The following is a 26,049-nucleotide window of genomic DNA, read 5'->3' as shown; positions in this document are numbered from 1 at the left end:
GCTATGGATTAATGACAAATTTACCAGTGGTAGTCATATATGAATTAAGCTATGTGACATTTTGTTTGAATTTTTAAAATATCATTACTATGGAAGATTTGGAAGTTAGTTATTTTTGTTAGGCTGTATCTGTTTTTCTATAGCTCTGACTGTGGGCCCAGCCTCTTCTCGTTTTCTTGATATCAACAACTATTATTAAGAATAGAAGATATTTTAAAGAAAGACTATTACTCATCAGCATTTAATCCATTTTGAAAGCACATCTGAGATAACTGAAAATGTATAAGAATTAAAATATATATTTTGAGAAGAGTATATGTGGAAGATAGACTTCTTTATTGAACTTCAATATAATTGGAAAAGTCAATGTCTAAAGACCTGTTTACTCTGAATAAGTTTGGAAGTCTACATGAATTTTTGGATTACTGCTGAAATTCCAATCAAATTTAGAAGCTTAATTGTGCCTTTAGAAAGAAAGCTTTTCTGTGCTGGTTTAGGAATTTGGTAATAAGAATTTGGAAATAAGGCTTTGTCATTAGCCCCTGTATATTAGGAGTAGGAAAGGAGGATAAACCCATTCTTTTTTGCAGTTGGTTATAGTGTTTCTTTTTCTGAAAGTTGCTATATTTAAGATTAGTATACATAAGGTTCATATAGTCTTTTATTGAACAAAAATATATTTCACATGTAAGGTTTGCCAAGCAAGACAGATCCACTCTTTGCCTTCTCAGTTTATGATCTAGTGATGGAGACAAGTCATTACACAGGAATAGAAATTTTAGACAATAATCTGAAGGGTAGGTAGAAATTGGTGAAAGGATGCAAGTGGAGAATGGTTATGAGCTGTCTCATGTGGAGTACCTGAAATGTAATTTAGTATTTTCCTGGAGGATCTTGGGCTATTTATGTGCCATGGAGTTAGAATCTGCAACAGGAGATTCATAGGAGAGCTTTGGTGATGAGTTTCCTGGATGAATTCTAGGAGTACAGCTATAGCTTTTCTGGCATCTGAAAGATTACGGTTCCAAAACAGTAATCAGTTAATGACATTTTCACATGTGTAGGCATTGATAGTATACCTGTTTTAGGATTTATTATGTTCTGCCAGTAGCACATTTTCATAATATGTGCAGGTGACATTTTTTTTTTTTGTATTTTTAAAAGTGAGCCCATATAGTTTAAGCTGATGTATTAAAGGAGGGTTCTATTCAAAAATGCACTTCCAAGTATTCATAGTTAATGTACCTTTACTTCATCTTGTTGCATCATTAACCTCCTAAAGATGATTATTTTGGGGAAGCAGAAATAGTTCAAAGTTTTCTCTATTCCTCTGTTTCTCTCTCTCTCTCTCTCTTTTTTTTTTTTTTTGATGTCTTTACCACAAGAATATTTTCTTGTGTCCTTTTCATTTTTTGTTTCATACCTTTTTGAGTAAATCCGTAGATCTCTAGGAAATCATGTTCTTCCTAATCAAGAGCCCCAAATTTGTATATCATCATCTATGATCCAGAAAAATAAATTATTCCTTTAGCGTCTGTGTAATCGCAACATCTTTCTTTATTTGTTCATATTTAGTTTCTCTCTCAAAGCTTCAAAGGAAAAATGAATGTACTATCTGTGCTGCACATTTTCGTTTATTGTAATTTTTATTCAGAAGTATGTTTTGTTCCTGTATGTCAGGTACTATACCAATAACTTAATAGTTTGTAAGAGATAGCCTCTAATTTTATCATTTCTAATGATTATTTTTTTTCTAGCAGTGTTTTTTGGTCTCTTCATGGGTTATCAATAATAATGTTTAATTAGGGTTAGATGAATCTGGTTAGGTTCATCATTGCTTTCATCAGGAAAACACAGGAAGAAAGCATATTTATGACATTGTATTAGATTTACAGCTATTCATAGTCATCAAATATTGATATACTTATCAGCTATTATTTCATTCTTCAGTATTGTTAAATTCTTATAGAACTTCTAAATGTTTTTTTGGAACATTAACCTGCTTCTCTAGCTTTGATTTCATTTGCATGGGAAGAACTTTATATGTGGTCTGTGGAACCAACATTTGAAATTCCTCTTCATTTTTTTCCTTCCCATCTATTCTTTTACTCACCAATATATTGGCTTGAATTTTTATTTCCATACTGCCATATTCAGATTTTTTTTTCCAGGTTTCTTTCTTCACCCTAATTTGGAACTCATTTTCTTAGCAAGATGCAGCCAAGGCAGAAACGTGTTGAGCCTTTTTCCCCTACTGTCTAGCAGGGAGTTAGTGCTGCTTACTAGATCAGGTAATGGCTAGGGAGTGGCATCCTGTCAGAAATATAGAAGCATGAATGAAGGAAGGAGAAGTGAGAGATGTGTATTTATAGTGTTGGTTGGAGCCATATAAGAATAGCAGAGCAAAAAGGATTGAAGTTAGGAGTAACAAATTAAGAAACAATTACCAGCAAAGAAGGAGAAAGGTGTCATTAGGAAGTATAAACACAGAAATACAAAGGCATGAAAACCAATGGCAAAATATTAAGAAAAACTTATTTGGAAATCATTAAAATGCTGTGTTAGAGGACAAGAAAAAAGACCTTTGGTCTTATTATAAACAGATTGTTGGAAACTGGGGCATTTAAGAATTTAAGCACAGTAGGGTTATTTCTGTTATCTTTCATGTTAAAAAAAATAAAACTTAGTGAATCGAAATAATCACCTAATTTATTGAGGATTCTGCAGTTTGAACCAGGTTCAGCTGGGTAGTTTTACTGGTCTGTTAGTATATTATTAAGTAGCTCAGGCTTGTTTAGGGTAGCATGGATAGGAATCTAGTTAAATGTGATAATTCCTACAGTGTCTCTGAAATTTGGAATCAAAATCAATAAACACACCAGTGGTGTGTTAGTAAACTGACTCTTAGGAGGGAAAAGCACCTAATTTATGACATTTGCCGATAGGTGGAATGAATACTACCACTCTGGCTTATTTCAGGCTACTTACTGAAGTAGAGTCACTGAACTTAGAGTTTGGAAGAGATGCAGCCAGTCTACTCTCACCAGCTAACATGAGCCAGCCCCAGACTCCAGACACTCCTGTAAAATATCACTGTCCTCATCTCTTGATCTACAAAGAATTTGAGGCAGATTAACAAAATAAACAGTTAACAGGACTAAGTAAATGGGTGAAGAATTTTATGTAAAAGGGACATGAGGACATGAAAATAAAAGTAAGAATAAAGTTAGTGTATGTGAAACAAATGCCCACGATAAGGCTCTAGCAGTTGCTGCAGGTGAACCAAGAAGTTGCCTAAAACAAAGAAGAAACGAGCATTAATAGTGTTCACAGTGTATCTTGGGTAAAAATTTCTTAATGACAGGTCAGTGAAAAATGAGAGGGTTACTGCATCTTCAACAATATTCTTGCAAAAGTAGGATGGTAATATTTCTGTGATATTTCTTTTTAATACAAGGTGCTGACAGTGCCAAAATGATTCAGAAAAAGTTATTTTCTCAGAAAAAAAAAGATAAAATTGGCAATTTGGAATCTATAATGGAAGAGGGAGTTTGTATCTTATTAGAAAGCTATCTGGGAGCCCCTGCTAGTATATGTAGGCTATTTATAAAGCTGATTCCATTTGGATCAAGAGTTTGCTGGAATGTAATAAAATATTTATAAGAGTCTAAATATGGGATAATTAGGGGTTCAACTAGCTAGCTATGGATTTGTTTATTAAAGAAAATTCATATGTGAGAGTTTGTATAAAAAGGATTAGCAAGATTCAGCAATAAGCTACTTGTTGAGAGCATGTCATAATGACCACTGCAGATAATTATTGTAAGCCCAGGGAACTGATATGATGTATGAAAACCTTTCCAGTATTCTTTCTGATTTCCAGTGGTGATTCACCTTTCACTCTTGATATTTTTGCTGTTTTTCTTTAACTAATCCTTGAAACATTGACTTTATGGAGAAAATTAGACTAGGTACTTATAATGATGAGTAAGACATGATTCCCGTCTTCAACTCTTGGTGTCTTATGAACCTTTTCTCATTCCTTTACACTCATGCTCTCCTCGGTTAGCTTCACCTTCATACTTCATGTTGTTGGACCCAGTTAGCCTCTCATCTTAAACAGAGATTTTCTCCTGTTATTTATTTCTCTTCAATGGTGATTGCTCAGGCAACCCATCTCGAAGGCAAGTTAGGAAAGAAGTTAGGATGCCCAGTAAATGCTTAGAAGTTCCAATTCCCATCTCTCCTGCTTCCGAGTTCTTCTCTTGTTCCTGGGCGTAGAGGTGCTGGTGGTAATTCCTCCCTGCCCACCTTTCCCTAGAGTCCGTGCGTGTTGGTGCCTCCTACAAACGACAGAATGAAGGAAAGCCAGAAAGAGGTGAGTTTTGAGCTAGATTTTGATTGGGGATTGTAAAAGGGTGGGGCTTGTGTTGATCGAGGTTATAGAAATGGGAAAAGTGTGTAATTGCTCCAGTAGTCTACTGTTGGAACTTGAGTTCAGCAGCAGTAGATTCAGATAATAGTGGATATGGGGATTGGTTGTCTGGGCCAGCCATTCCTGGTCAGCAAGTTACCTCATAGGAGAGGTTCAGAACTATAGAATAGACAAGTCATTGACAGGTAGTACCTAACAACAGTAGGTTCAGGGGATTTCTTTTTACCTTTTCTGTGTTTTTTATTCTGCCATCTATATTCTCTTTTTTCTTTATCCTTTGCTTCTTGCCTGCCTATCTCTTTCATGCAATAGGTACACATGAATACATGTGGACATATGATAAACCACCTGCCCTACCCTCCAGTGTTCCTTTGCTTCTGCGCATTGGCATTAGTTTAAATCAGCTTAAATTAAGTCGTGTGCAACTAAAATCAGGAAAGATTCTAAGACTACTTGGCACCGTACTTGGCAGAGCTGTAGTACTCATGGCTTGTTTGTAAAAGAAATGCTAGGTAAGATATTGACAGCTGCTTTTGAATGATTTTTTTTCTGTCTAGCTGCTGTGTTCCAGAATTGAGCTTACAATTATGTCTTTAATGAGCATAGTGTGCTGTGCTGATTGGTTTAGTCTTCTTCTTTCAAGGAATTGCTTACCTGAATAGGATGGGGAGATCGTTACATCTTAAGGGTAAAAGAAAAAAAAATGACCTTTACACTGAATTTTTGAATGCCTACTCTTTTACTTAAAAGACTTGAGCTAGGTGGGTCCTGCGTGTTCAAAAATAAATAAGCTATATTTGTTCCTCCAGGAGCTTTTGGTGCAGTGGGATAGACTGACACTCATAATATGTTGTGGAATTTGCCTTGTGCAATGGAGACACAGTAGGAGATGACTAAAAAACCCATGCCGTTTAATCATTTGGGAATGTAGTGATGGTATTATTTCACTTTTGATCTTTAAGCCTGCAAGAACTTTTAAACTTGCTTAGTTAATTTGAAAGCCTCTTAATGATAGCACAAGTTAAAAGAGAGGGTTATGTCTTTTTTAAGACTTGGAGCTTCAGAGTGGAATACTGTATCCAGAGCAGACGTTCTGAATGAACCTCGGCACTGTTGACATTTGAGGCTAGATAATTCTTTGTTGTGGAAGGCTATTCTTTGCATTTGTAAGATGTTTAGCAGCATCCCTACCCTATATTTACTATGTACCAGTGGCACTCTCCCACTTTAAAATCAAAATTATCTTCAGGCATTGCCAGATATTTTTAGGGAAGTGTGGGATGGGTCTTGAGAAAGCCTTTCTGGTCTGCAGGACTTTGGAAAGAGATGTGATTCACTACTACCCTAAGGTCCTCAGAAGCCTTTGTGCCTCCAGGCCCTTACTTAGCTATTTGCACCATAGCAAGAAGAGCCTGAGAGGCTTTTTTTTTTGACTGAAGCTGGCTTTCCCTCAGTTTCAGGGTCATTTTGTCTCTGCTTTTGCTCTTGAGTGCTTTCATGGCCATAACCCACTGTCTAGTCTTGACCAGCTTCTGTGTCACTGCAAACTAGATGTCACTTTTCCTTCTTCCTCTTAATTTCATCAGTTTTCCTAGAAAGAGCCAGTGGGTATATTGTATGTTTGACACATACAATTTAATGAAACGTTTTTCTGTCACGAACAACTCACTATTATTTTTAAGATTATATTTAAACCCATTTTTGTTGTGGTTGAACTGGCTAAAGTAACATTTAAATATTTTTTGGCTAAAATTTCTATAAAGACAATGATATACATAGAGCACTGCATATCTGAAGTGACTAAAGGTAAAAGTTAGTGATTTTTATCTCACAGATTTATTTTTAACCGTTTAGCATATATTTGGGTACTCATTCACACTGGGTGCTGGATTAGTGCTCTAAAGTTTGTAGTTTTTCTTTTATTTTTTAAATCATCTAAACATTTCAGGAATACCCACTAAATTTTCTAGATGCCTTTCTCTTTGAGCTACGATTTAATTAGCTAGTTCTCCTTGGTGGTGTCTATATAATAACTACCCTTGGATTTTTATCGTGATGTATTAAAAGACTTTAGGAACGTAGAGAAGGAAATATTTGTAATTTTAAAGGTTTTTTTTGCTTTTCTTGAGGTCTTCTCAGTGGGTCTGTGTTTGCGAACTGACATTGGCATGGCCTGGATTGCCATATATGATATCCACTGGTTCTATGTTATTTGAAAATTTTGATGGTGCCCAGCATCTAAGAGAAATAGGTAGATTTAGATATTAACTGGTTTAACTTAATATAATGAAGATTTCAGTACTAAAATAAGCATATATCTCTCTTTTAGTTTAATTAGAGAATCACTAATCGAAAACAAATGAGCTAGAAAATTGCATTTTGTATTTTTTTTTTATATAGGTAAAGAGAGACCTGTTCAGTCTTTGAAAACATCAAGAGATACTTCACCCTCGAGTTCTTCAGCAGTTCCTTCATCAAAGGTTTGTTATATTTATAAAATCAATTTAAAGAGGATTTACAAAGTAAGATGGACTATCGTTTAGTACAGATGATTTTATTCTTTATTGTCATACCTAATATAGGTAGTTTGCTGAAATTTAAAATTTGAATTTTAAGGGACCACAACTTGAAAGTAGCTAGCAGAGTAGATGAGCAGTTTTCTTATACAATTTTTTTTCACAGGTTATACTAAAATGAGTACTTACTGTTGCTCTTGCTCATCTTGACCATACAGGTGGGAATGAATATTCAGATAGGGCATATTTGATAGAGTGTGCTTTTATTTTGGAAGGAAGTATAGGCAGAGAAAGCAAAAATTTATTGTATAACTACTTGATTTTAGATCCTACATTAAGTATTTTTTCTCTTATTTATACGATACAAGTAGTTATATTTTACAGACAAGACTCAGAAGTTAAATAATTTTCTCAAATAAATAAATAAATTCACTGGTGAATTCTTTCAAACATTTAAAGAATACCAATACTTCTCAGACTCTTCCAAAAAATAAAAACGGAGGGAACACTTCTAAACTCATTTTATGAGGCCAGCATTGCCCTGATACCAAAACCAAACAAGGATACGATAAGGAAAGAAAATTACTGGCCAATATCCCTGATGAACATAAATGTAAAAATTCTCAACAAAATATTAGCAAACCAAATTCAACAGTACGTTAAAGGAATCAAGTGGGTATTAGTACAGGGATGCAAGGATGGTTCATCGTCCACAAATCAATCAGCTTGATACACCACATGAACAGAGTGAAGGATAAAAATTATATGATTGAATCAATAGATGGAGAAAAAGCATTTGACAGAATTTAACATCCATTTATGATAAAAAGTTTGAACAAACTAGGCATAAAGGGAATGTACCTCAACATAATATATGATAAGCTCACAGCTAACATTGTGCTCAGTGGCAGAAAGCTGAAATCTTTTCTTCTAATGTTAGGAAAAGATTAGGGTGTCCACTCTCACCACTTTTAATCAACATAGTGCTGGAAGTCCCAGCCAGAGCATTTATGCAAGAAAAAGAAATTAAAGGTATCCAAATCATAAAGGAAAAAGTGAAACCATCTCTATTTGCAGATGGCATGATACTATGTTCAGAAAACCGTAAAGAATCTACCAAAAAAAAAAAATGATTAGAACTAATGCTCAAATTCAGTAGTTTCAGGAAACAAAATTAATATTGGAAAAAGACACTTGTGTTTCTATACACCAGTAAGAACTGTCAGAAGGAGTAAGATCATTCCATTTATAATAGCATTAAAAAGATTTAAATACTTTGTAAATTTAACCAAGCAGATGAAACATCTGTATACTGAAAACTATAAGACATTGATGAAAGAACTTGAAGAGGCCATAAATAAATGTAAAGATATTTTGTGTTCATGGATTATAAGAATTAATATTGTTAAAATGTCCATACCGTCCAAAGCACTTTACAGAGTCAGTGCAATACTATCAAAATTCCAGTGTCATTTTCACAGAACTAGGGTGAGCAATCGAAAAATTCATATAGAACTAAAAATGATCCCAGATAGCTGAAGTAATCTTGAGAAAAAAAGAACAAAACTGGAGGCATCACACTTCCTGATTTCAAACTGCATTATAGAATTGTAGTAATCAAAACAGTGTGGTATTGGCATAAAAACAGACACAGAGATTAATGGAACAAAATAGAGACCTCAAATAAACCCACACATATACAGAGAGTTAATTTACAACCAAGGAACCAAGAATATACAATGAGGAGAGGACGGTGTTTTCAGTAAATTCTGTTGGGAAAACTGAGTAGCCAATGAAATTGGACCCCTGTTTTACACTATATGCTAAACCCAACTGAACATGGTTTAACAACTTGAATGTAAGACCTGAAACCATGAAGTTCTAGAAGAAAATCTAGGTGGTAAGCTCCTTGACATTGGTCTTGGCAGTGATTTTTAAGAATTTGACATCAAAATCAACAAAAGCAAAAAATAACAAGTAGGACTACATCAAATTAAAAAGCTTCTACACCTCAAAGAAAACCATCAACAAAATGAAAAGGCAACTTACAGAATGGGAGAAAATATGTGCAAATCATTTATCTGATAAGGGGTTAATATCCAAAATATATAAAGAACTTATACAACTCAATAGCAAAACCCCAAAAATTCCTATTAAAAAATGGTTAGGGAAACTGAATAGACATTTTTCCAAAGAAGATATACAAGTGACTGGTAGATACATGAAAAGGTTCTCAACATCATAAATCACCACAAATCAAAACCACAGTGAGAGGTGACTTCGCACTTGGCTAAAATAGCTGTCATTGAAAAGATAAGAGATGTTAAGTGTCGAGATGGGTATGGAGGAAAGGAAACCCTGTGTACTGTTGTGGGAATGTAAATTGGCATAGCCACTATGGAAACCAGTATAGAGGTTCCACAGAAAAAGAGAAAACAGAGCCGTCGTGTTATCCAGCAATCCCACTTCTGGGTATATACGTAAAGGAAATGAAAACAGGATCTTGAAGAGATACCTGTATACCTGTGTTCATTGCAGCATTATTCACAATAGCCATGACGTGGAAACAATTTTAGTGTCCTTCAACAAATGAATGGATTAAAGAAGTTGTAGTGTATACACACAATGAGATATTATTCAGCTATAAGAAAGAAGGACATCCTGACTTTTCTGACAACGTGAATGGACCTTGAGGGCAGTATACTAAGTGAAATAAACAGAAAAAGTGCTGTGTGATCTCACTTGTATGTGGAATCTAAAGACATAGAATTCAGAAAATAGAGATGAAAAGGGTAGTTACCAAGGGCTGGGGGGGGTGAGAGGGAAAGAAGAGATGGTCAAAGAATATTAACTCCCAGGTATAAGATGAGTAAGTTCTAGAAATCTAATGTACAGCATAGTGATTATAGTTAATAGTAATGTATAATATATTTGAGAGTTGCTTAGAAATCATAAATGTTCTCACCACGAAAAAGAAATAGTAATCATGTGAGGTGATGCAGATGTTCACTAATGCTATGGCTGTAATTATCTTGCAATTTTTTAAAAAAATAGTTATATATCTCTATTTTATATAAAAGGCTCATAAGTTAAATGATTTTCTTGAGAACTTAGCTCTTCATTATGCTACTCCTCACTACATCATTTTTCTCGTTCTTACCTTCCCGGCATCCCAAAAAATATTGAAAAGATGGTTCATGATTCTGATCCTCAAAAGTTAAGAATTTTGAGGTGGTGTTGTTTCTGTTTGTTCTCTACAGTTTGAGATTTTCTACCAATCTCACACTCTTTCTCTTTCTGTAATTGTTACATCTCTCCTCATTTTTCTTTATTTCTTTTTGTTTTTCAGTCTTTGGTATGTTTGGCTTTTCAGCAAGGGTAGACATCGCTTGTCCGCTGGTGTTCAGAGGGCAGCCTGCTCTTCTCTGTCTCAAAGAAAAAAAAAGAAAAGTGTTTTTGTGTAAACTTGTTTCTTTAGAGCTTTTCTAGAAGTCCAAGGATTCTGGAATGCAGGATTTCGAATAGGAAAGATTGACTGGATTTTCTATTTCTATCTTACCATATCAAGGGTACTTTACCCATCTGAGAGACTTTTTTTTTTTTTTAAGAGTAAGGCGTGTGTGTGTGTGTGTGTGTGTGTGTGTGCGTGCGTGTATGTATTTATATGTGTGTTCACCTCCTATAGTTAGATTTCTTTCTGTCACCACATATTTGACCTCCCCTTTGCCCCATCTACCTCCCCTCACCTCCCTCAGCCCCTATCCTCTCTGAACCACTAGCCTATAGTTCATGTCCATGAGTCTCTGTTTGTCCTGTTCATTTGTTGCTTTTAGGTTTATATCCCACATATGAGTAATATGTGATTTTCAACTTTTTCTGTCTGGCTTATTTCACTTAGCATGATTATCTCGAGGTCCATCCACGTTGCTGCAAATGGCAGTATTTTATCTCTTCTTATGGCTGAGTAATATTCCATTGTATATATGTACCACAGCTTCTTTAGCCAATCATCTGTTGTAGGACACTTCGGTTGCTTCCATGTCCTGGCCACTGTGAATAATGCTGTTAGGAACATTGGTGTGCAAATATCTTTTTGGATATGAGTTTCCAAGTCTTTGGGGTAAATACCCAGTAGAGGGATTGTTGGATCATATGGTAGATCAGTTCTTAGTTTTATGAGGGACCTCCAAACTGTTTTCCATAGTGGCTGTACCAATTTGCAGTCCCACCAGCAGTGTATGAGGATTCCTTTTTCTGTGCATCCTTTCAAGCATCTGTTATTACTTGTCCTGTTGATTATAGCTATTCTAACAGGTTTGAGATGGTATCTCATTGTGGTTTTTATTTGCATTTTCCTAAAAGCTGATGATGTTGAGCATCTTTTCATATATTTGTTGGCCATTTGTATGTCCTCTAGGGAGAATTGTTTGTTAAGGTCCACCCATTCTCTTGATTGGATCATTTGTTTGTTTGTTATTGAGTTATATGAGTTCTGAGAGACTTTTTTTTTCTCGTTAGGTAAAAATGAAGAGTACCTGCCCAGTGTAAATATTTGAATTATGATATATGGAATATTCACGTCCCCAAACTATAATGCAATGTAAATATACGTTACAACATAAAATTTTGTGGCACATGTTAAAATATAGTTAGTGGGAAGCAACCATAATGGATTTTAGATATTTTTGCCTGACATTTTATGTAATTTTTTGCACTTTTGTTTTAATATCAAATCAGAATTTTAGTTCTATAATCATTTTATGTATTTGGAAAGCGCAGCCTCCTGTGCCCTTTGCCCAACGTTACATGGTAGCTATAGAGAGCTTTATTACCTAGATTTCCTGATTCAGTGGAGGACTTTTTCTTTTAAACATTATGGCTGCTCTCATGTAGGAAGTCAAAGGCCTTTTTTCAGAATTTATTTTCTACTGTTAGAAGTTAGTTTCCAATGAGAGTTTTTTGGGTGTTCAGGTTTAATAACAGATGAATAGAGGATTGAGTTATAGAAGATTTTGCTTCCTTTTTTTACTAGAGTTTTGTTTTTGCTCTTTAACTGTCTCTTCAAAATAGATATGGGGTATAATTTTTTTTTTCTTGGATAGTTGTTTTCTTTAAAAACTGTTAATCTATGTTACTATATAATAATAAAGGTATTACTTATACCTTCATAACTTTATGTATGGGTAGGGCTTTGGAGTTAGATCTTTAGGCTTCTTCAGTGGCTTTGCAATCACTCCATGTAGATGCATCGTTATTATCTTCCAGTAAACATTATAGATGACAATAAGTAGTTTGGTGAATTGAATAAGCTATTGAAAGAGGTCACAGGGCTTTTTGTTGTAGAAGACCTAGCTTTAAGTTCTAAGTCAGCATTTACCAGTAACTTCGGGAAATCACTATTTTTTGACATTCAGTTTTTTGGTTTATAAGTTGGAGTAAAAAAGTCTACCTAGTCACCTCCATGGAATTCCATTTAATTAAAATGCTTTTTTTTTTTTTGGTTTGCATATGAAATGAAAATGTACTTTATAAATGGTAGTGTATTGTAACATAGGAATTACTGGCACTGTCATCCAGAGAAGACATATTTGGAATCAGTGATGTGACTTTAGAGAAGAGGTGAGGGACACAATTAGGGGTCAAGTGCATAATTGATGAAAATGTATGCTAATGAAATAGAATGGAATCAGAGTTACCATAAGGGTCTAAGGAAAGAATTTTTAATTTTTGCCATATAATTTTTACATCTTATTCTAAACACAAGTCTGTAAACCATATTGAGGGAATAATGTGATCCAGAAAAAATTATTTTCTTCATTTTTATATTGTCCCTATGAACTGGTTCATCTTCAAATATGTTTTAGTCCTGATTCCATTCTATTTCAAATATTACAGATTTATAGCAATGAATATGGCAAAGAAAGAAAAGCTAGAGTACTGAGTGTTATGCTGAATGCTTTCAGGTCCGTTACCTCTCTTGAGTTTCACAACTACTTTGTAAAATGATGACTATTACTAATCACTGTTTCCTAAATGAGGAAACCAAGACTCAAAGTATCATAAATTATATGTATAAAATCATTGACATAGCAAGTGATGAAACTGCCATTCAAAACCAGGTCTGTCTGTAACTCCATATCCCATTCCTTGTTTAGTATTGTATGTGATTGAAAAGGAAAGTAGTGGTATCAAAAATAAACTTTAAGTCTGTTAATTTTGTGTAAAGAGTAGGATTTATATTAATTATTACAAATTATAAAAATGCATACCTGGACTTTCTGTTGCATTAATTAGGAGTTTTATCTTGAGATTTTGGCATAATTTTTTTAACTGAATATAATTAAAGACAGTTGGAATCAGTATCTTATGTTCTAAATACTGTTAGTGTATTAGTTAATTGTCTTTTGTTACTTAGATGGATTTCTGAAGTTTCATATAAATGAATTAAGAGATCTAGTCTGTATGTCCCAAAGGAATTGCTACTTGAAGAAATTCTGTCAAATATTTTGAAAAAACAAAGAGTATACTTTTTCTCCATATAAATTCGAGGGCATGTAATTTTTAAGTATAAGTGGGATTTACTTCTTGATGTATTTGATGAAGTTTAAAAGCCCTTGAGAATTGTGATAGAAGTGTCCTTTTGTTTTTACTAGATTTTAGACAAACCCAGTAGGCTAACTGAAAAAGAACTTGCTGAGGCTGCAAGCAAGTGGGCTGCCGAAAAGCTAGAGAAGGCCGATGAAAGTAACTTACCTGAAATTTCTGAGTATGAGGTAAGGCCTAATTTCTCCTTTATATTTCACATCTGAGGTATTTGTCTAGATTTTAAAATATGGGCAGAAAGAAAGTACTTGGTTTGTTCTAGTATTTTAAAACATATTTGGGGAAAATATCCTCAATGGAGTATTAAAATTTATCACATAACAGTCATAGTGTGAATATGAATGACTCTGAATTCAATAATTATACTACATCTCAGTGTCTCCAGTAGTTTAGTTTAAGACTCCTGTAAATATGGAATAAAAGGAAGATGCATTATTTATATGCTACTTTTATGGGCCTTGCTGTCTCTAGAAAGTACCTGAAGAAATCATGCTAATTCACTAGTCACAAACCAGTTAACGCAGAACAAAAATCTAATTAGACTTTGGATCTTAGGCTTTATTTATATTGCAAGTTGTGGTCTATGCAATTATCTCAAATATCCCAGGAAATGAAATTATATATTGTTTGGGCTACCTGTGACCTTTGATGAGTCTTGACTACAAAAAGATGAGATCAGTTTTGGGTGTATAGAATAATATTTATGAAATGATAGTATTAAAATATTTGAAAATGGACTGAAAAATTTCTATATAACTGGTAACTTTTCTAATAGAGAAATATAGACACTTCATGGACAAAATTAAGCTTTTAGATTAGGATTTGGTGCTTGAGGGTTTATTTTGACATAATAAGCAGAGAATATAAAAATCTTTGTGCCATGACAGATTATGTATCTTTGGAGGAGATTTATGGCTTTTCAGCATATTTTTGGATGCCTTTCATGGCATGTCCTTTAATGAAAGGGATCAAGCATTGAAATTTCATAATATAAATTATATGTCTACATAATCTTCATAAACTATGAAAAGTTCCTTTTCAAAATAGCTAATGCACACTGCTCATAGAAAAGACAAATCAGTATAGACCTTATCCATACTCACACAAATAGAGACTTTCTTTTTAAAAATGCTATCTGTTATTTTGATAACAATCATTCTTAAATAGGTCAAGGTTTCCTTGTTACTGTAGCTGTAATAATGATATTTGTGCATATTCTTGAATAAATGTATCAAAAACATCAAGCTGTTTCTTTTTAGTACCTTGACAGCACTATTTAAAAGCATGAACAAAGTAGTAATACATTTAATAAAGTCATTTTGCTTATTTTTAGAAATAATTTAGAATAATGGTTTTTATATTATAATAGATATATATGCTTCAAAATTGCTGTTTTGGAGAGCAGATCATTTTTCTCAGAGTAGTTAAAGTTAAAAATCTTTCAAAACATTACATTCTTGTTAGATACTTTATCTTCAAGATTTTAATAAAATATATCTTCCCCTCCCCCATTTTTTTACATATCTTAATTTTAAAAGATTTTACTGTCTACTTTTCCCAGTGTTTAAATATATTTTTTTATATTTTTATTATTAGTTGACTGGATCTTGACTGAGTAGTCTATGACGTAAGGTCTAGAAAGACTTTTTTTAACCTCTTTATTTTTTTCTCTAAAATATGAACAAATTTGGCTAGATTTTGAATAATGGGAAGTAAATAACACTGAAAATCTGTAAGTGAGGTCAAGGTCAGGTATGATCTTTTGTACCAAAGGCAAGTGAGAATAAGATCAAGATGAGTAGCTTGTTACTTGGTGTACATTATTATTGTTGAGCAGCAGCATCAATTTTTGTAGCATTGTCTAAGATTTTTTTTCAAGGTAGATCGATACTTTTTCATACTGAAAATAAAGCAGCTGGGAAATTTTTATGATGCTCTGTTTTTTATTTAACAGCTTAATTCCACTATCTTATTAATGTTTTGCTCAGATAGTTAACATTTGCTCTCAAGCAATTGTTAAATAATTACTCGTTTAGTTATCTATATGTGTGTTTAAATTTAGTTGTGACAATATTTTTACTTTATACTAACTATTTAAACAATGGTTTATGTACTGTAGAAACATCATATAGATTCATTTTTATGAGTAGAGAGAGATTAAATATTTAGGTTTCCAGTTTATCTTCTCTTGCTGCCATGAATATAGTTTTAAGCAGTTTGGTTGGGAGACCAGGTAATTTATAAGTAGAGTCCAGTGAAATTGAAGATACATTTAGTTATGTACTTATTCAGGAATTTATAGTTTATTCCTGTATTTAGTTTTGTACTTTTACCTTTGGACTCTAATAGAGAATTCCCAGAGTATTTGATACAATAGTAATTCTGAAGGAGTCCTAATGGTCTGAGGAAGAAAAAAAGATTCTATTAGCCAGTATATTTGGGAAATGCTAGATTGAAAAGAAGTAGATTGATTTTAATAATTCAGTACTCTGCAGAGATTATAATGTTAATGTGCTCATCCGTGGTCTGTGAAAGGATGAATAATAGAGTTTGGATAATTTATCAAACGTTTAACTATGAGATTTTTTTCATAGTGCATATTTTAGGATTCGTGTTTTAAGGCATATATTTTCAGGAAATAATACAGTACTGGTTTTCTCATAGTTTATTTAAATTCACAAAATTTTATTTTTCAACTACTTTTTAAAGGCAGTACCCACGGGACCATTGTTTATTGACCAGCCAGAAGAACCTGAGCCAAATGCAACGGACGGCATAGATTTATTTGAAGACAGTCAGCTAAACACTCGCTCTAAAGCAATAGCATTGAAAACCAAAGAGATTGAACAGGTGAGAATCCAATCATCTTAAGGTACATAGTCTTTTGTTCTTATCATTTTGCACTTGGTATAGTAAATATTTATTTAATAAATATTTTGTCTTTTTTTTTTCACTTATGACTCTTATAAAAATTGATTTCATAGTAATTTTGATCAGGTTGGTCCCTCACCCCTGTTTATTTTTTAAGTAAAAAGCAAACTTCTTTTTTAGAGAATATTAATATTCTAGTTAATATGAAGCAATTTAAAAACTACTAAAACTAATAGAAATTGCTGAAAGAAATATTAAATATACTAAAATGTTAGCGATGTTTTGAGTATTGGGCTTCCAGAAATTTCTTGATTTTCATTATGCTTCTAAGCATTTTTTAAATATTTAAGAAAAAATAAAGGATAGGTATTTAAATCTGATTTTATTGTCATTGAAAAGTTAGGATCTTTTTAAGAGATTAAATATGTTGCTTAAGGAATAGTTATAGGACAAAACCTTTTAGTTGTATCTTATTGTAATGTGAAATATAATTTTGGAATGGAATAAGTAAGCCGGGAGGTTTTGTCTTACCTAAGATTTAAAAAGTAGCAATCATTTTTTTTCTAATACTTGTCACTGTGGTCATTATGCATAGCCAAATTTAAAGTGTTTCAGTATGGAAATATTACCTGCATCATAAGGTATTATCATTTAATGAGGATTAAGTGGATAAACTGTAAAAGGGCTTTATAAATTGTAACATGTTGTACAAGGGCTTGTTTTGATGTTGTTTCCCTCCAATGCCTTGAATAAATGTCATTCTAAAAGCTATTGAAAATTAAGAACAAAATTAAATCTTTTCTATTGTCGGTCAATTCCACATCAATTAAAATTTATTTCCCTTGAATGGATAGGAGAAGATCTTAATTAAATCCTAGATGTGATTGTACAGCTTATATTGATAACACACCAATGGCTAAGAACCTGGATAGGAAATTTGTCATGTAAACCAATAGGAATTCAAAATGGAGGTGGTCACCAGTATCATCTCCTTGGAAGAATAGAAGGAAAATGAAGAATGGGAATATTTTAATTTAGTGATGTCAAGGTGGATTGGTACCTTTCAAGATACCAGTTAAATGAGAGTATAAATAAAAGATTTGCCCACTAGATGTATCTTCAACATGAATATGAATATCATTACCTTGTATAAAATTACTCCCTTTGTTTTGTTTTATTCTAATTTATTTTTCTTTGTAGCTTTTCTTGCCACTTGACATATTTTTATTTGTTCGCTTATCTCCCCTCACCGTAGTGGAAGCTTCTTCATGAGAACAAGGACTTTGTTTTGTTTACTGCTTTATCTCCATCACCTAGAACAGTGATTGGCATGTAGTAGGCTTACAAGAAATATCTGTTGTATGGATGATGGATGGAGTCATAAACCTAGACGTGACCTTTGAAATAGTCTCTAAATCACTTGAAATAAGATACGGCATCTTCGCCTGACCACATGACAGAGTGCCTGGGCATTTAGTAGGTGTTTGTTGAATGAATGATTTAATGTTATTTTTCTTTTTCACCTAAATTGTAGTTCTTTAAAGGAGAGGTTCTCTCTCTTAAGACTATAACTGCTAGAAAAACTTGACTAATAGTGAAAGGCGTCTTATTTTGGCTTGTGGTTTATTTTCTGTATTATCTTCTCTTTTTATTACTCATAGTTGTTCTATTCGATCTTGAAAAGGTGAGTTATTAGTCAGATGTGGAGACTAGCTTAGCATTATACACATAAGATTATTTAACCTGAAATCAGTTTTTATAGTACTTTATAGATATCCATATATATTTAATCTGTAAGTATGACTATATCTCTTTTTTCCTGCTCATTGTTCAAATACTTGAAAAAAAATCTGATAATAAAGTATATTGAGATTATTACAGCAAAGACAGATGACTTAAAAAAAAATAAATCTAAAAGGACATTACCATATTCTAGTGTTACTAGAGAAGTAAAAACAGTTATTAGAAGTATTATAAAATAGAAAACTTAATGATACTAAATATTGGACTATAGCTACTGTGTTTTTGCTAGGGTACTTGGGTTTTTATTTACTGGCTAGAAAATCAGACCAAAAGTCCCCCAAAAGTCAGAAAGCTAGCAAATTAAATAATATAATTCTTTTATAAACTTATGCCTAAAAGTTATAGTGATTTTGAAAATGAAACTGTAGTTTCTTTATTTTTCCATTTCCAACTTTTGCATATTTAATTTTTAGGGAGTAATGCCTAATGGATAGGAACATTACAGACTTGAGAAAGCTAGATGTTTTTTATGGTAGTTACATAGCTAGCTGTCTAGTAATTATTCTTTACATTTTATCATATGCTTGAAATATTTTAAAAAGAGAATAATAATCCCCCAAAACTCTGTATGGATGACCGCAACAAATCAAACTTAGAATAATGTAAAAATATAGATATAAAGCTATTTTCTTTGTTATGTCAAGTACTGTATGTTCAGATAGCTTATAAAGATAACCACGTATAATAATTTGAGAGTTTATAAGTCTAGTCTTTCAGCCTTTGAATGCCAAGAAAGTCATTAACTTGAGGCAGTATTACAATATAAGGTAAACTAAATTTCCAGGTCAAATTTGGTTTAATTCAACATGCCTACAAATTTGGCTATTTGATGTTTAAGGGCATGCATATGGAGGTAGATTGTATCAGAATCATCTCAATGAGTGATCAGATTCATGTCTTATGCCATATTAGTGTCATCTCAATCCTAGACATATAAAAATGTGGTAAGGTTGATGATGCAGGTGCTTTTTGAAAAAGCTCCCAAGGTTATGATCAGATATGACAGAGAACCACTGGTCTAAAATCCCTGAGCCAGAAGACATCAAGTTGCATCTCTGAATATTGTGTTGCTAGAGATCATCCAAATTACCCCTCTTTTACTTGAATATCCTTTAGTGGATATGATCCATTCTTTTGCTACAGCACACCTAGCCTCCTTATCCTTTGGATTCTATGCTTTATCTTTTGTTCCCCTTATTTCCCAGATTACCCCCTCTTATTCAGTTTGGGCTTTTACATTCAATGATTGGAATATTTTCCCATGCTTTCTGGTTTCTGAGCTTAGAGAGTCAAATTTCAGAATTTCTTCTGTCAATATAGTAATTTGTAGAGAGACTTGACCCAAATAGATTATGGGTGATTCATATTCTGATTCAGTTGTTTGGTATTAGCCCCTTGACTCTGATATCCTGCAAGTCCTAATGTACTGTTACTGAACTGTTTGATTTAAAAGTGCTTTTCACTACTTACTATTTTACCAATAAGGACTCTTGTCTTTTAACAAATTGTTACTTTGTGTGAACCACACAAATTGAAATCCTCCGTTATTACACACCCTTCTTCTATCTGTTGCACTTATAGGGATAAAGCAATATTTACCTTAACTCTTTGTAACTTTCTCCTATTTAAAATTTGTAAAGTCCGCCATACTTTGATAAAACTGTGCTTAGATAGCGTAAGCAAGATTATCTGTTTTCTTGGGGTCTTGGCACCTAATGATATTAAAAGTCTCTGTAATTACCCACTGGCAAGATCTGGATTAGATTTTCTATGTTCCTTTAATTTCAGATGGAATCAGATAATCTGAATAGATTTGGGCTGGATATATGTTATATATACTATACATATGTGTGTGTGTGTAAACATACATACACATAATATGTATATGCATATTCTGCCTAGTAGATCGTATAACTAAGTGTCAGGGCAAGTAGCAGAGAAATAGTTACCTAATGAAACAACTAACTGCTAAGGATAGTTGGTGAGCCGCTAGAGTTTATTAGGATCTTTTGCTATGCAAACTTGTCTTGAGGAAAGAACCTTACATCTCTTAACCCTCAAGCCACACACAGTGCTTGTATTGTGATTCTCTATCTTCGTTGTATCTGTGGAAATTTTCAAAAGTAGAGCTTCTTGGATTTCTACCATAAATACTCCACCCTGACACTTAGTTATATGATCTACTAGGCAGAGATTCTCAAACTTTAATATGCAAATAAATCACTTGGTGATCTTGTTAAAATACAGATTCTGACTCATTAGATCTGGGATGGGGCTTGAGATTAGAATTTCTAACATTTTCTCAGAAGATACTGATTTTTTAAATCTGTGAACCATATTTGGAATATCAAGGAGTTGGAAGGAGGTGACTTTTTTCTTAAGTTCTTCTGTATTTTCTACTGTGCTAAATGGTTAAAAACTATTACCACCTTATTTTGTTTTTTAATTGAGGTATTATTGATATGCCATAAAATGTATAAATCTTAAATATTCTGTTGGTTGAATTTGACAGATAAAACACTATATAAATATCACCCAAAGCAAATCTTTATGAAAGGCTTTCTTTTCAGATACGAAGAGTTGGTTATAGTGATAGTAATAAGGATTTAGTTAGAAACTAAAGTTATAGTCATGTCTCAAAAGTAGGTGCTGTGATTTGGTTTATGTTAAATATCCTGCAGTCCATCCCTTGAAGGTCATATTTTATGTGTTAACATACACAAGCATAAAATTTAAAAGGCACAAGAGATTATGCCATGCAAAATAAGTTTGCTTTTCACCCATAACTTTTAGCTAGTTTCTTTCCCCAGCATATAGATATGCTCACGTGATATGCATATGTATGTGTATATGCACGGTTTATATATAGTATTCATGTATACATGCATAATATACACATATATGACACCCACACATCTGGAGAATGAGTAGAGATAAGGGTTGATTTTTGTGTCTCCATACTTTTTCTTTAAATACAAATGGTGGCATACCCTGTTCCCTATTCAATATATCTTAGGGACCATTCTATATCAGTATATATAACTAATTCTCTATTAATAGATATTTATAATCCCTTGTTAACCATGATTTAAAATACAGTCTTCTGATTTTTTTTTTCACATTTAAAAACTTTCATATGTGTATTTTTTAAGTAAAGTAGTATTTTTAAAATGGGCAGTTTGGGGATGGTTTAATACTGTGGGTGTCATAAATACCTATGTTTATTATGTCTTATGAAGTGTTGTGCTAGAAGAGAGACTAACAGAGTGTTAATCTCTCGTTCTAATGGCATGCCCAGTTGAGAATAACTGGAGTATATGATTGCAGAGAATCTTAATTTCTCACTTGTACCATCATTAACCATTCTTAAAAATTATGTAAGTAGATAAAATTAATTAGATCTAAACCAACAGAATTGCAGGAAAATATGCCCAAAAATATCCTTTAAATGCATTATTCATGGTATACCTCAAATCACAGAAATTTATCATTTATATGGGAAAAAGTCTCTTTTTATTTGGTGGATAATAACCAGAAAAGTACCATGAAGGCAAATTCATTTTTAAAACCTCTTTGGCTATTTCAGAATACTATTCTAACATAATGCTGTTTTATGAAAACACTGATATTTCTACCTATATGTAATCTCTCTATTGAAAGAAGGATTGATTATATATTTATCTGATAATTTATAATTTAAATCTAGACAGGAATTATATTAGGTCCAGAGAGGATGCTGATCTGATGTTTTAAAACATAATAGACGTAGAGTATTAAGAGACACTTGATTAAGGGGATTATTTCTGTTTTGTTTTGTTTTTAACATAAAAAGACTTAAACTGAATATACATTTATTTTAGTAAAGACATTAGTATTAGCCATAGTCACTTATGGCTATGCCAGCCTTATTATTTCGAAGACATTTTATATCTTAGCCATCTAAGAACCCTTTGTCTTATTCTACTTAGCTAAGAAAAATCAAGTTAAATCATAAATCATTTTGTTGCCTGTCTAGGTCATTAGTCTTATAGGTTAATAATGTTTTACCATAAGTTTGGATCAATCTACTTAATACATAATTTTTATTTTAATTTGAATTCTACACATTTACCATTTTTGTGACCATATGGGCTGCTTATGAGCTTTTTTTCACTTTTTCTTGAAAATAATAGTTGGATTGAGTAATCTTAGGTCCCTTCCTAATCTAAATCATATTAAAAATTAGCACCTAAGTACTGCTTCTTCTGTACACACTATGATGTGTAGCTAATTTCAGGTTTAACTAGATTTTTAGGTGTTTTTATTTTTTTTAACCTCTTCATAAGGGCACAGGGTTTTTCATGTTAGAAATGTTTATTTAAAAACTCAAACATACCATTGCTATGATCAGTTAGTAATTAATTAGTGTTTGTTGAGCCTAATGAGTTTTGCAGAAAATGCTTTCTTCAGTAAATAAGATGTTACACTTATTCATTGTTCTATCTGTGGTCTTACAGTGTCTAGTTTCAATCACCATCTAAATAACTTGATGATTCCCAGCATTCTCACTAACTTTTGTTCTTTCTCTCTCAATAGGATATTCTTTTTTTACTTTTTAAATTAAAAGATTAGAAGATTAATCAAACACACCATCTTCCTGTAATATTAACTAGAGTCAGGGACATGGAAAAGAATCAGTTTTTCACACATGATAGATTAAAATGAAATTATTTTCAAAGTAGTAGCAACTCTGTCTATTATTGTATATGTATGATGTAAGCATTTCATACTAGCCTTACATAATAGAAACATTCTTTGTTTTTCCTTTTTATCAGAGAAAGTAACGAGCTTCTTAAAAGTGCAGCTTTCACCACTATCTTGTCTAGACATCAAGTCTACCCTACTATATTTAACAATCCATTATTACCAACTCCTCATTCAGACTTTACATGTATAGATTTGGTAAAATATACTCACATAAGATTTACCTCTGAAAAATTTCTTTATTCCCAAAACATATTGAAAATATTCCATGTATTTTGGCCAAATTTCAGAGTTTTCGAATGTTATAATTTATCAGTTAGATTCTGGTCATGCTCTTATTACAGAAATGTGTTGCTGAAGTACAAGTATAAAGTTCTCATTTTAAGAGTGTTTCATCTGAAAACTATCTCATAAAGTAATTTGTATTATATTTGAAATGTCAAATTCAAGCATCTTAGCCTTTAAATTTAAATGTTAAGTTAGTTATTTTATACCCAATGTAAACCTATAAATATGAAGATTGATGACATTTTTAAGATACTATTTTTACATAAAATATAAAATTTGACAATATAGATACCAAGCCTAGTAAGAACCATACTTAAAATGTTACATGTACCAGAAGAGATGAGACCATCTTGGACCTTATCCCTGGGGATGTCATCACTTAAAAAAGTTATAAAGCAGTTCCAACACAAATGTTTCCCAGGGGCATAAACTGAAGCTTGAGCTTCATTCTCTCACCTCTCCTCCTGGTCCACTGTTCTGTTTACCAGTGTCAAATACGGGTTTTCTCTCATGGCTCCAAATTAACTGTCCTTTGCTATTCAGTTCCTCTTTTGTAAATTGACAGTTTTATTTAGTCTCTGAGTACTTTACATTTAAGGACCTTTGAAAGCGGAATAGTCAACACTGATATGTCCACTTAGTATTTTAACCTCTCAGAGCCCTTTTCATCATTTGTTAAATGGGATTAATTACACATTGTCCCTTAGAATTAACAAATTATTTTATCTGAAAGCCCTTTGTATATTGAAAATCACTGTCGAAGTGTGTGGTAGTGTTAAGTATTACTCTGCCTGTTTCTTTGCAGTTTTGGAATATTGACTACTTCCAAATTACCTCTTAGGAATATTTTGGGCAAGTTTCTTACATAGGTTTAATTTTGAGTGGCCATTTTCTCATCAGTTTCAGGATTGGGGCTATTTACCTCTTGTTCTTTTATTGTTTTTTCTTTTTCTTTTTCTTTTTCTCATTTATTCCAAATGAAACGTAAATATAATTGTTGAAGTGTTTTATTTTGGGAGACTGTGATTTTGCTTTCACATTTTTCATTTGGCTTGTTTTTTATCTCACTGATCCTTACCTATTTTTCTAGATATAAGAAGTACCATAAAAAGATTGTTTCCTTTTCCTTAGAATATCCTACTCTTGCACCCTTCGTAACACATAAATTGTTCTCATATTTTCTTCATTTGTCATCTTTCATTTTTAATATATGATCTCTCCTATAACATCTACTGTCTTAACTGTTGTTTAATTCCGGTATCATGCAAGGAGATAACAAGCTTGTCAGTTCTTATCCACTTACATGCTGACTACAATGAGTTAATAGATATTCTCAGTTCATTTTTAGAAGATGTTTTAAAAGAAACACTAAAAACAACTTAGGTGTCTACTTAAAGATAACTTTAAACATTAAAAATGAGTTGATTGTTTAGGGTCTGGTTGGTTGGGGACCAATTATATTGTTACTGGTTGTGCTGTGATTCTCTCCATATTCCTTTTTATTTTGTTTTTTAAAAAATTTACAGAAAACTAAACTCTGCAGTATATTGTCATTTCTGTTTAGAATACTTGTTTACTTGAATTAGCTGGGAGATCTTTTGTAGGGTTGGGTTTTTTTTTTTTCTGCCTTAAACCTGAATCTTAAGATTTCTAATGCTGCAGTTATCTGGATTTGGGGGAAAATGAGCAGTTCAGCATCATTTAATTTTCCTGTTAGCTAAAGTTCAACTGTGCTGAACTCCTCTGTGTTTGCTATTATCCTCTACTTTTTTAAAAAGTCACTTTAATGATGTATAAGCAAACACTTGTGGAAGCTACCATTCAGGGAAAGAAATAGAATATTAACAGTACCCCAGGAGTCCCATTATTCCCCCTCCCTTTCCCTAAAGTAAGCATTAATTGAATCCTAACATCATCATATAGTTTTGTCTGTTTTTGAACTTTATACAAATAGAATCATACAGTATATATTGTCTAGCTTTCTTTGTTTAGTGTTGTGTTTATGAGATTGATTGATAATTCTTATATGTTAATATATAGCTCATGTGGTTTTAATTTGCATTTCCCTGATTACTGATGCTGAGGATTTTTTCATATGTTTATTGGCACATAGCTAGCATCTCTTTTGTAAAGTGCTTTTGAAATTCTTGCTCACTTTCCTATTGAGTTGTCCTTTAAAAAAAAACTGATTCGTAGAAGTTTTTTTAAATATATTCTGGATACAAGCCCTTTGTTAGTTATATGTGTTGCAGATACTCTTCTTATTTTGTGGCTTGCTTTTTTATTCTTTTGATATCTTTGAGGAAAATAAAAATTCTTAATTTTAATGTAATTCAGACTTTTCCATCTTTTTCTTTATTATTTGTCTCCTATTTAAATATTTTTCTCTTTTATTATCTTCTGGAAGCTTTTTTGTTTTGTCTTCCACATTAAGTTACAGTCCACCTGAAAACGATTTTATGCGTAGTGTATATTAAATATAGCAGAGATCAAGAATAATTTTTTTCCCATGTGACCTTGAACCATTTATTGGAAAGACCATGTGTTTCTACTGCTTAGCATTGATACCAGATAATAAATCAGGTGTCCATATATGTGTTTCTGGACTCTATTCCATTGGTCTGTTCATCCTTGCAACAATACAACACTCTCTTTATTATTATTATAGCTTTATATTAAGTCTTGATATCCAATAGAGCAAGTCTTGCTACTTTGTTCTTTTTCAAGTGTTTTTGTACTTGGAACTTTGAATTTCTGTAGAAATTTTAGAATTGGTTTTTCAAGTTCTCA

At 32.5% G+C, this 26,049-nt stretch overlaps 1 protein-coding gene across 12 annotated transcripts in view; it reads left to right on the top strand.

Moving 5' to 3' along the window:
• The window catches only part of PPHLN1 (periphilin 1), a 111,203-nt gene that overhangs the window by 56,558 nt on the left and 28,596 nt on the right, over positions 1-26,049 (top strand). For 10 of the 12 annotated variants that reach the window (XM_036236576.1, XM_036236571.1, XM_036236573.1 and 7 more), the window contains 4 exons: positions 4,322-4,378; positions 6,836-6,915; positions 13,605-13,724; positions 16,264-16,404. In XM_036236576.1, coding sequence (XP_036092469.1) covers positions 4,322-4,378; positions 6,836-6,915; positions 13,605-13,724; positions 16,264-16,404 — 398 coding nt within the window. The remainder of the gene's footprint in view (positions 1-4,321; positions 4,379-6,835; positions 6,916-13,604; positions 13,725-16,263; positions 16,405-26,049) is intronic. The other 2 variants (XM_036236575.1, XM_036236570.1) reach the window with 1 other exon arrangement.

Source organism: Rousettus aegyptiacus, unplaced genomic scaffold (assembly GCF_014176215.1).
Source record: "Rousettus aegyptiacus isolate mRouAeg1 unplaced genomic scaffold, mRouAeg1.p scaffold_m13_p_2, whole genome shotgun sequence".
Taxonomy (NCBI): Eukaryota; Metazoa; Chordata; class Mammalia; order Chiroptera; family Pteropodidae; genus Rousettus; species Rousettus aegyptiacus.
This window is presented reverse-complemented; position numbering and strand designations above follow the sequence as displayed.